The 12,388-nt window shown below is 52.8% G+C and overlaps 1 protein-coding gene across 2 annotated transcripts in view; it reads right to left on the bottom strand.

Moving 5' to 3' along the window:
* GPD2 (glycerol-3-phosphate dehydrogenase 2) overlaps positions 1-12,388 on the bottom strand; it is a 49,749-nt gene that overhangs the window by 16,829 nt on the left and 20,532 nt on the right. For both annotated transcript variants that reach the window (XM_077181804.1, XM_077181805.1), the window contains exon 7: positions 1,195-1,347. In XM_077181804.1, coding sequence (XP_077037919.1) covers positions 1,195-1,347 — 153 coding nt within the window. The remainder of the gene's footprint in view (positions 1-1,194; positions 1,348-12,388) is intronic.

The raw sequence follows: 12,388 nt of genomic DNA, 5'->3' as shown, positions 1-12,388 counted from the left end.
GGAGCCTTTTACAATGTCATCTTTGCTTGACAGAAGGGCTGGGATGCCAGGCTCAGTCTGGCCTGCCAAAACACTGGGGTTTGAGTGAGAAATGTGATGGAAGTGGAAGCTGAGTGACACTAATGGCACGGCCCAGAAAGATGTTCCTGTGCTGGTTCAGAGCTGTTTGCAGACAGCAGTGGCCCTGCTCCTCCCTCTTGTGTTATCCCAGAGTGTTACTGTCCCCTGCAGTGCACCCCACACACCCCACTCACCTGTGAGCACATCCCTGCAGTGGGACCCTGCACACCCCACTCACCTGTGAGCACATCCCTGCAGTGCACCCCACACACCCCACTCACCTGTGAGCACATCCCTGCAGTGGGACTCCACAGACCCCACTCACCTGTGAGCACATCCCTGCAGTGGGACCCTGCACACCCCACTCACCTGTGAGCACATCCCTGCAGTGCACCCCACACACCCCACTCACCTGTGAGCACATCCCTGCAGTGGGACTCCACAGACCCCACTCACCTGTGAGCACATCCCTGCAGTGGGACCCTGCACACCCCACTCACCTGTGAGCACATCCCTGCAGTGGGACTCCACAGACCCCAATACCTGTGAGTACATCCCTGCAGTGCATCCCGCACACCCCATAGACCCCACTCACCTGTGAGTATGTCCCTGCAATGGGATTCCACAGACCCCACAATCACCTGTGAGCACATCCCTGCAGCGCAACCCACAGATCCTGCAGACACCCCAAACCCTATACACACCCCATACACCCCAGACTCACTGGTGAACACATCACTGCAGTGCACCCTGCAGACCCCACACACACCCCCCAAACCCCATACACACCCCATAGACCCCATACACCCCACACTGACCGGTGAGCACGTCCCTGCAGCACAACTTGCAGACCCCACACACATCCCCCAAACCCCATACACAACCCACAGACACCAAACCCCAGACTGACCTGTGAGCACGTCCCTGCAGCACAACTTACAGACCCCACACACACACCCCCCAAACCCCATACACCCCCCAAACCCCATACACGCCCCATAGACCCCAAACCCCAGACTGACCTGTGAGCACGTCCCTGCAGCACAACTTACAGACCCCACACACACACCCCCCAAACCCCATACACCCCCCAAACCCCATACACGCCCCATAGACCCCAAACCCCAGACTGACCGGTGAGCACGTCCCTGCAGCGCACGCCGCAGACGCGGCCCGTGTCCGAGCTCTTGAGCAGGTGCCGCACCTCGGTGTAATTGGCGGTGGCAGCGCCGTAGCGGGCGGCGGTCAGGGCGATGGCCAGGTTCATGCGCGCGTCGTTGTGCTGTCCTGCAGGGAAGGACAGCCGTCACCCGCAGCACGGCCGGCGCCGCGGCAGCGTGTCAGCACGGATCTGTCACAGCTGTCCCTGTCACATCGCGTACCGCTCACGGCCGCTCGCTCCCGGGCTCTGCGCGCCCCGCGGCCCGGGCCGGGCCGGGCGGGCACCGCCGCCTCCAGCGCGCCCCGCGGGCTGGGCCTGCCCCACGGGGCTCTGCCTGCCCCACACGGGCTGTGCCTGCCCCACACGGGCCGTGCCTGCCCCACCAGGCTCTGCCTGCCCCACACGGGCTGAGCCTGCCCCACCGGGCTGGGCCTGCCCCACACGGGCTGTGCCTGCCCCACACGGGCTGTGCCTGCCCCACCGGGCTCTGCCTGCCCCACACGGGCTCTGCCTGCCCCACCGGGCTGGGCCTGCCCCACACGGGCTGTGCCTGCCCCACACGGGCTGTGCCTGCCCAACACGGGCTCTGCCTGCCCCACACGGGCTGGGCCTGCCCCACACGGGCCGTGCCTGCCCCATGCAAGCCCCACACGGGCTGAGCCTGCCCCACACGGGCTGTGCCTGCCCCACACACACCGAGCCTCTCGCTGAGGGTCTGCAGCGCTGCACTGAGCAGCACACAAACCACCCCTGCCAGCACACAAACCTTTCCTTTATCATCCTGCCCTAACTCGGTACTCACACCCAGGATTTTGACAATACAACTGGTATTAACCAACAGGTCCGATTACCAAGTGAACACATGACATTTGACATCCTAAACATCCTTTTAGAGACTTGGCCAAATTTAACTGGGGTTTTTTTTTTTGTATATGCCTTTGAACTTCCCAACATATAACATAAAAGCAACCAAAAAAGTGAAATAAGTGGACAAGAATTAATGAAGGATTCTTAACACATATCATTAAAGATTTATTACTGAAATTCCCTCGTTAAAGAAAACCAAGAGAGAGGTGGAGGGACTGTGAGGGGAAGATGATTAATTACTCTGAAATACTGGCTTCACCTGAGACTTTTCCTATTTATTATTGCACTGAATTGGAGGCCTGGATGCTGGCTGGAAAGAATTACTATACATTGAAGGGGCCAGGCTCTGTGTGTCCTGAATAATTAATTTCCAAGCAGGCTAAACTTCCTGAGGTTTACTTCCCCACCTGCTTGGACCACTCCTATCACGGACCATACTGATAAAGTGATAAATTTGTAATAGATACTGTAGGTGATTTATGTTGCCAGCACTCCCAGCATTTAGTATAAATGGTTTATGTAAAGTTTGGTCCTTCGGATTCTGCCTGCGCAAATCTCCAACCGCCGTGCAAATCATCTGTTCCCAGCTAAAAGGGCAAAGTTATAAAGATGGGATCAACGGCCTCGCAAGCACCACCTCCCCTCCCCAAACCCCTCATTCCAACCCAGTCCAAGCTGTGCAGTGCCATCCGTCTTCAGCTAGGAGAAAAAAAGTTACACAAAGTGTGCAGAAACGGCAGCATGATAAAGCACCGATGAAGAAACAAACAGTAACTCCAATTCCACTCAGCAAACAATGCCCAAAATCAGCTGCAACAACGGAAGAACAGCAAAACAACTGAGCAAGATGTCAGGAAAAGTTGGGGATGCTCCATCACACGAGATGCACGAGAGGGAACAACCATCGGTCAGAGCTGGCAGGCAAAGCTTTCAGTAAACGCACGGGCCCTGCTGCTGCCGCCGCGGCAGGGAGGGATAAATGACCTTATGAGGCTCACCTCAAAGCTGCCCAGTTTCAGCAGGGTCGAGAGAAAGTACAGCTCGTGTGCAGAGGGAGCACTGGGAGAAAAAGGGACAAAGGACAGCGACAAGCTGCGATACAGCGGCTCTTCCACATAACAACAGGGATTCCAGAGGCACCCAGTACTCAAGGAAAGACTGGATGTGGCACTCGGTGCTCTGGGCTGGTTGATGAGGTGAGGTCACAGCTTGGACTCGATGCTCTCGGAGGGCTTTTCCAACATAAATGCTTCAGTGATTCTGTAATCGAGGAAATGCTCCCCTAGCCTGTGGCCAGGGGCTCTCAGGAGCTCATTGCTCTGCAGACATGCCCCTTTCCCTGGGGCTGAACCGGGCCAGCCTGACCCGTGGCGCCGCAGGGCTCGGCTGTCACACGTCACACAGCAGCCCCCCTCAGGCAGGGCCCCCAGACCCCAACCCTGCCATGCCCTCAGCACCAGGGGATCTGCTCCCCCCTTGCAGCAGGACCCTGTGGCCAGGGGCTCTCAGGAGCTCATTGCTCTGCAGACATGCCCCTTTCCCTGGGGCTGAACCGGGCCAGCCTGACCCGTGGCGCCGCAGGACTCAGCTGTCACGCATCATGCAGCAGCCCCCCTCAGGCAGGGCCCCCAGACCCCAACCCTGCCATGCCCTCAGCACCAGGGGATCTGCTCCCCCCTTGCAGCAGGACCCTGGGGCCAGGGGCGTTCAGGCCCCCAGTCTGCTCCTGCCAGCAGTGCCCCAGGTGGCACCGACACAAAGCCCCCCTCCTGTGGTGCCCTGGTGTGGGGATTCATCACATTCAGCACGACCCCACTTCAGCCAATATTAGCTCTGGTCTATGGAGCCCTGACTGTTTAAATTTGGTGAGTTTGCCTCTTCCCAGATTTGTCACTTATTTGTCCAGAGCAAAAGCAATCCGGAGGAGCCAATCAGCAGAATAAATAATGTGGAAATGGGTAGCTTCTATAAAACCAAACTTCCAAGTAACAATGGTTTAGCAAGCCCCAAATCCAAAGGCTGCTCAGTGTTTTGTTGAGCCTCCCAATGCTCCTAAAGTCAGAGTGAGCTCAGGACACTCTCAGCACATGCCAGGATTTGGACCACTGTGCTCAAAATAACATTTTCCTCCTTTCTCTGAACCTCTCATCCATTTTCTCCTCATCATTATTCTGACACAAGAACCCCCATGCTATTACTCACTCCTCAGCTGTCCAAAAGCAACTGAGTGCCCATGGAATGCATTTGCAGGCAGAGGACTGGGAAATAACCAGTTCCTGATTAACTAAACGGCTAGAAAAACACACTGGCTTCAGATTGATGTGACCTACAGTGTGGAGTGCTTGAGTATTTCACAACATGAACAGCAGAGATCTGCAGAGGTCTGGGTTTGAAAGGAGTAAAGACTGACTTCCCACCTTGGGAATTTATCATCTGTGGAGAACAACAGTGCAGTTTAGGAGAGATGGGGTCACAGGATAGTGGTTCCATACTCAGGAACAGCTGGGTTTTGCCTTTTTTTTTTTTTAAAGTCTTGCCAACTGGCATGTGTGTATTCTCCCTAGATAGTGACATTAAAATCCTGCACTTGAACAGAGAATCAGAATATTCAAATACTTCAGCCAAAAAGTTATTTTCCAAAAACAGAGTGGCTAAGCCAAATTAATTCGGCATCCTTCTCCACAGGTGAGTATGCCTCTGAAGATCCCCTAAATCTCCTAAGTGTAGGCAACCCAGTGAAAAGGCAACTGTGGCATTCCCCAAGAAGGGATGTTCACCAGTGCCCTGCCTGGAGAGGATGCGGCTGCTCCAGGGCTGGGTTTGAGCACTTGTCCCTCGCATGGTGCCAGTTCTCACCTGCTGCATCCCAACAGGAGGCAGCCACAGCTCAGCACACCAGGAGAAGCCTCCCTGAGCCAGCTGAGGAAACGCTGAGCTCTCTGCAGCTCCTCGCATAGTGCCTCTTGAAAACGACCAGGAAAACTGGAAGAACCATCCCTCCCTTCTTTGCTGTTTTCACCTGCTGTAACATGGTGACAATGAAGAGATACTTTCATTTTTACTAAGGGCACTCAACCCAGCTTTTCCCAAAACACTGGCCTAAGTGCTTTCACCAAATTAGCACTGAACCCTCTAAGAAACCCCTGGAAGCCACATTGCTGAGGACATTTAGTGTGCAAAGACAGTTTGAGTAAGTCTCTCCCACACCACGTTAAGCCCAACAGTGATGCCATTTGGTTTATAATTTCTTATTTTTGTGTAATTTGGGAGAATTCTATTTTCACTCCTTAGTAGCAAATGCTGTATTTCTCCACATCCGAACAGACAATGTTTCCGTTGGCACTCACAGGATCCTCCCCCAGAGTGCACACAGTGTACATTCAATTTTATTTTTATCAGAGCTGAGCCCCAGCCAGCAGGGAGTGGTAACAAAGCCCACAGACCAAAGAGATTTGCTTGGGACTGGTTCAGGAGCGTTGTGTGAAAACCAGAGTGTGAATGAGGCACTCTGGCAGTTCTGGTATGTTCTGTCCTGTGTCACTCTGACAATTACCCCATCACACTGATTTTAACAGAGCCCCAGCCAGGCTGGGCATGAGAGGGACCTTAAAGCTCACCTGCCTACAGGTGTGTTCCTTACTGCAGCCCTGCACCAGGTAACTGCAGGCACACAACAAAGCAACACAGGAAACCAAATCCTTTCCTGTTCAAGGTTTTCTCACTGTGTACCCACAAACCTTACCCCAAGCTCACCACACTGAAGGCTGGTGAGTGATGACACAATTATACATGTGCATTAGATATATACAACTGCACTAAGTCACCAAGGCTGTCCCTCTCCTGTAATTTTAAGGAAGTGCTTAATTGCACAAGCAGTTTTATTACAAGCATTAAGCAGGAGCCCAGAGCTGTTGTGCATATGGAAAGGGTTAGATCCCAGTTAGGCACGATGAATCAGCTGGAGTGACTCAAAATCGTTCCAGACTTCTCTGAGTGAGAGCTCAGTGAGTTCTCCTCCCCAAACAAGCAGAGTAAGCTCAGGGGGAATGTCCCCTTTGACTCATGAGTCACAAGTCAGAACAATGCCCTCAGACCGGAACTCTGCAGCTCTCAGAATCACAAGAAGCTGAAGTGGAATTTGCTGCCAACTCCCAGACTTTCTAGGCTGTGCAGCACTCATGTCCTTGCTCCTGTCCTGCCCCAGGGGACGCGTTCTGACTCGGCTCCATCAGCTCCATCCCCCCAGCAGCACAGTGACAGCACTCCTGGCTGTGCCTGCAGCTCCTGCAGGGCACACAGAGCCCAGCCCTGCTGTGCCCTGGCACCCGTGCTGCTGAGGTGAGGCCCAGGCAGGTGGGAAGGATGGTGGGCAACTGAACATGCACTGGAAATAACCACACCCCACATTTCAGCTCTTTAACACCTGCCCAAAGTGTGAGCTTTCATGGCAGGGGAAGCCTCCAGCCTTCTTATAGGTAAACTGATCCCAACAGATTCAAACTCAGATTTAACACATCCACTTTAAATATCCCAGTAGTAGTCACCTTCATTTCTGTCCTCCTCCATTTAGGACCAGCTCAGATCACAAGAGCTAAACCTTCTTATTCTCGGAATCACAGAATGATTTGGGTTGGAAGGGACCTTAAAGCTCATCCCATTCCACCTCCCCTACCAGGGTCCATTTCCACTATCCCAGCCAACCTGGCTTGGGCACTTCCAGGGGCAGCCACAGCTTCCCTGGGCACCTGTGCCAGGGCCTCAACTCCCTCACAGGGAAGGATTTCTCCCTGATCTCCCACCTACCCCTGCCCTCTGTCCGTTTAAAGCCAATGCCCCTGTTCTACTATGATTTATTCCAAATTCTGCAGTTACAAACAAAGCAAGAGGCAAGCAAGAGGCAGAAAACCCATCAAATGTTTTCACAGAAGAAATCCCAATATCCTTCAAATGTCTGTCTGATCGCGTCTGCTGCCAAGTTACAGCACAGGAGCTAAAACTCCTACTGAAACTAAGATCCCAGAAAGCAAAAATAAGCCACAATATCCACCACATCCCGTGACAGACAAAATTTGGAATTCTGGCTCTGTGTGACTGCTTTATAATTATGTTGTTTCCCACTTCTTTTGTATCAGCCTTCAACTTGTCACTACACTGTGACTGCCGTGTCAGTGGCAGGAAAAGCACCGTGTTAAAATGAAACTAAACATTGTCACTGTCAGTTTATGGAAACAGCGCTAAAATGTCACCGTGAGCGCCTGTCACGGCGGGGCCGCTGCGGCCGTGCCACCGCGCCAGGCAGGCACCGTGATGTCACCACAGCTCGCTGTGTCCCCACTGCCACCAACGGCTCCCAGGGGAAAATCCCGTCAGGGTGAGCTCCCACTGGGGCCAGCCTGTGCTGGTTTCTAGCTCCCAACAAAGCTGTGATGGCTGCGTCAGCCACCGTGCGCTGAGCTGAGCCAGCTGCTGCTGTGCCGTGCAGGACAGCCCACCTGGGAACCACAGTGGCCAGAGGGAGAGGGAGGGAGTGCCTGGAGGGACAGAGTGCCCTGCCACAGTGCAGAGAGCAGCCCTGCTCCCACACATCACAGAGCCCACAGCAGCGAGGCTGGAACACACCTTCAGACCACCCAGCACTGCCATAATCTCCCCACAACCATGGCCCAAGGGCCACATCCAGATGGCTCCTGCACGCTGCCAGGGATGGGGACTCCACCACCTCCACAGACAACTTACTACAATGCCTGACCACTCCTACAGTGAGAAGTTATTTCTAACGTTATTCTGATGCTCTCCTGGGCAGCATGAGGCCGGTTCCTCTGCTCCTGTCCCTTGTTCCCTGGGACCAGTGAGGTGGGCAGGGATCCCATCGCCCACTGCTCCTCCCAAGGACGCGTCCCATGGGGAGCAGCGCACCTGGCACCCCACTGCAGCTCCCACAAACAGCCCCTGGCTCACAGCAGAGCTCCATCCCTTGCCCTGAACGCCACGACACACCGGGGACCACGCAGATGTTTGTGCCACAATGAACAAGTAACGGCGTCTTGTTCAGGAATAATCTTAAATCTTTTTGGTAACACGATCTGAAGAATTATTCCCCGTTCACTTCTTAAGGGACACAAACCCCATCCTTTGCTTATACAAGCATTAAAAAAAGAAAAGAGAGAGGCCCTGAATTCACCAGAATATTCATCATTTCCAACCTTAAACCCAGAGCGTACAAACAGATGAATCCGGCAAGTCAGAAAGCAAAGCCAATTTAATCTGTGGCTCCCCTGAGGTAAATGTAGCTCACAGTCCTGCCCCCACCCCAACCTCAGCCATAATCCCTGCTTCCTGGAGGTAAGAAAGCACTGGAGTGAGGAAAATTCTGCAGCAGGATATAATGATCCAAAATGACAGGGACAATAATGACAATGAATTTCATGTCTCCCAGTCATGAGCTGGGGATGCTTGACTGGGCTGACTCACACGATTAAATTGTTACAGGTACAGCAGGAGACGCAGTTATCATCCGGTGCTTTTGGGAAGGCGCCTGGGGCAGCGGGCAGGCAGCGCCCTTCTGTCGGGAGCAAAGGGCTCCTCCTGCAGCCACGCGGCTGCGCCCGCACCTCCGACAGAGGCAAAACTGGGTTAAACATGCAGCTGGTGCAGGCCATTGATTTTATCCCTTCTGAAAATGATAAAAGGGCCCTGGCGGGGAAAGCGCGGCGGGACCGGAGCGGCGAGGCACGGCGTGTGCCGGAGGGAGCTGGGCAGCTCTGGGAGCTGGGGCTGCCTGTCCGTGCCAGCTCCAGCTCCAGCACGGTCCAGAGCTCTGTGCTGGGCTCCCTGCACCCCTGGGAGCTGGGGCTGCCTGTCCGTGCCAGCTCCAGCTCCAGCATGGTCCAGAGCTCTGTGCTGGGCTCTGCACCCCTGAGAGATGGGGCTGCCTGTCTGTGCCAGCTCCAGCTCCAGCACGGTCCAGAGCTCTGTGCTGGGCTCTGCACCCCTGGGAGCTGGGGCTGCCTGTCTGTGCCAGCTCCAGCACGGTCCAGAGCTCTGTGCTGGGCTCTGCACCCCTGGGAGCTGGGGCTGCCTGTCTGTGCCAGCTCCAGAATGGTCCAGAGCTCTGTGCTGGGCTCTGCACCCCTGGGAGCTGGGGCTGCCTGTCTGTGCCAGCTCCAGCACGGTCCAGAGCTCTGTGCTGGGCTCTGCACCCCTGAGAGATGGGGCTGCCTGTCTGTGCCAGCTCCAGCTCCAGCACGGTCCAGAGCTCTGTGCTGGGCTCTCTGCAGCCCTGGGAGCTGGGGCTGCCTGTCTGTGCCAGCTCCAGCATGGTCCAGAGCTCTGTGCTGGGCTCTGCACCCCTGGGAGCTGGGGCTGCCTGTCTGTGCCAGCTCCAGCACGGTCCAGAGCTCTGTGCTGGGCTCCCTGCACCCCTGGGAGCTGGGGCTGCCTGTCTGTGCTCCAGAGCTCTGTGCTGGGCTCCCTGCACCCCTGGGAGCTGGGGCTGCCTGTCTGTGCTCCAGAGCTCTGTGCTGGGCTCTCAGCCCCTTCCCAGCCCCAGACCCCACAGAATTTCAGGGGTAGCTCTGAGATGCAGAATGCCCTGGCACACAACAGGCTATGGACACACCGAGTCAATCCCAGCTACACCATGACTGGCGTGCCTGCAAGGCTTCTCTCTCTCCCACCCAGCCTCAGGCTGGAAACACCAGGAAATAAGAGCAGCTGCGTGTTTAAATTCACCTATGGAAAGTCTGTTCAGTGACAAACTGTCAGAGTTTTTATATCCAGGGAAGGAAAACAGCCACAGAGTTGTCTGTAATACCCCTATTACAGCTCAACATCTCCAAATATCCATTTGTCAAACATGAATTATAAAGCTATAACATTTCATAATTCAGGACACACTCAAATCCTAGGAAAAATAGCTACAAGAGCCCAAATAAAAAAAAGCATTTATTCCATTTTTGACAGCTTAATGAATGCCCTACTCTTTTGCATTGATTTTTGTGTGTGTGTCTGTGTGTGCACGTGTGCCTGGGAAGGATTTCTCAGGGGGTTTGCTGTAAACAGGGAAAGCAAAATCCTCTGCCAAGGCCTTTTCTACTTTTAAATAACCTCCATATTAAAATATTTCAGCAGAGAATGCATGCAAAACTACTGAGAATGCAAGAAGCAAAAACTGACTACTTGCATCCCAGTAAACATACTTTGATTTGTAGAACAAGACATCAAACAATCCCATACCTCCATGTGGCAAGAGAGTCCCAGACACAGCATATTTTAATTTCTTCTTCCAGGAAATAACAGCAAATTCAGAAAGCACGGTCAGCAGAGCCCTAGAATCTAAAATTCAGGATTGATTCCAGAACACAGATTTTCCTTACACACCTAAGGGCTCTTGCAAGGCAAAATATGTTAAAGAAGCCTGCAAGCACCTAGAGACAGAAAAATAATGTATCATGAAGAGAACCGTGCCACTTGGAATTGCTGAACACTTTACATTGACACACTCTGGCCAGCTGGATCCCTGCTTTAATGGTTTTCCTAGTTCTTACCATAATGAACTCTATATAATTTAAATGGAGATTAATTCTTCCATTTAGAGTGCTTTGGAACAATCCTGCCCGAGATCCTGAGCTCAGCCCAGCCTCTCCCTGTGCCTCCTCTCCAGTTCTCCCGCAGCCCCTAAGTAGATCTGACAGATCCCTGCTCAGATAGCAGCCGCCTTCTCCCCCCAAAATGTTGCCTTTTTGCTATTCAGGAGTATCCTAATACCAACAAATGCTAAATGCAGTCTGACATGTCCCCCTAAGAAACAAACTTGTAAGTTGTGGCTTCAAAGCAAACCTTGAATAAATAGGACACATTGTGTACACCCCGGCTAACATCCAACATATGCTTTGGCTTCCCGATGCTCAGGCAGAGCAAGAATAGCCTCTGGACAAGGCTGTGATTTGCTCTTGCTGGTACTTCCAACGTTTATGATGTACCATTTCTTTGTGCCTGTATAAACAATGTAGAGGATGTAATGAAGACGACCCCGGCGCGGTTGGGAACGCAGCGTCCCCATGAATTATGGATGGCTGGAGGTGCCAGCGGCCCCACAGGGCCCACACGAACACAGGCACCCCTGGCAGGGCTGCAGCACACCCAAATCAACCTGCACACGCCTCTTCCCCTCGCTGCTGGGGATCCACAGCTGTCACCACTAACGGCCCTGTTTGCAACAATTACAGGGACAAGGAGTAAAGGAGAGTGAGGAAATAGGGTAAAACTGCATTTAACTGCACTTACAGTTAAGACATCCTTAAAAGGCCAATTTATCAATTCATCCTTTGGGAGAGAGGAGGGATGGACAGAGAAGAGAAAGATATCACCTGCTTTAAGACTTGTATTTTGCTTTGCCATTATTTAATACTCCGTTTTATGACTAATCCTTCTGAAAGGACTAAAACAAGTTTAATTTCATCACCCTCTCCTCTACTTTCAGTTCCATTCCCTCTCCCTTTGTGCTCCATCCCTCTGGATTTAGGGTGTGACAGCACATCATTAAAATTCAAGTACAATAATTTACAAGACCTAAGGGGAGCTTGCTGAAATGCTGTGACTTAAAGCCCATTTCCCGTGGCCAGAGCACAGGTTAATTGATCAGGACAAAGCAGTCCATGTGCCCCAGACCCATGGGAGCCCACCTGCCCCAGGGGCCACCCCAGAGCGGACTGACACAGGCAGGAGTGAGCTGAAACATGGTCTGTTCCCAACTGAATTAATGCTCCAGCTGGACAGCCCTCATTCTGCACTGGGTGCAGCCTCAGAACACTCACATGTGCATCATCCACTCACAAATGTCATCCCTGAGTCCTTCAAACCCATCCTACTCTTCAGGGAAACTGAGGTTTGGTGCAGGACGAGAGCAGGTACAAGCCTGGAGAGCTTTTTAAATTTTAATTCAAAACAGCATTTCTTTACAATTAGCCTAAAACTGAGGATAACTAAGCTGTATCTTAGAGAGAAAGCAAAATAAAGCAAGACAGATTTCTTCTCCCTTTTTTTCTATTTTACTCTTCCTTCCCAATACCGAGTGTGGGTTTGTTTCCCTCTGTTGGGATGGCACTAAACCCCCAGAGACACCTCTCAGTCACTTGGAGCCCTGCCCTGCCTGTGCTTGCCATCAAAGCCCACCTGGCATCTCGATGCTGAATCTTTACATTTACAGCACCGTTTAAAACAATTATTCATGTAAGAAACAAGAAGACAAATTTTAAGGCTACCCTGAAAGATGTATCTTTGGAATGCTGGAGTAGTAAA

The sequence above is a fragment of the Agelaius phoeniceus genome, chromosome 7 (assembly GCF_051311805.1).
Source record: "Agelaius phoeniceus isolate bAgePho1 chromosome 7, bAgePho1.hap1, whole genome shotgun sequence".
Taxonomy (NCBI): domain Eukaryota; kingdom Metazoa; phylum Chordata; class Aves; order Passeriformes; family Icteridae; genus Agelaius; species Agelaius phoeniceus.
The sequence above is the reverse complement of the archived record's forward strand: the minus strand, read 5'-3'. Positions and strand labels throughout refer to the sequence as shown.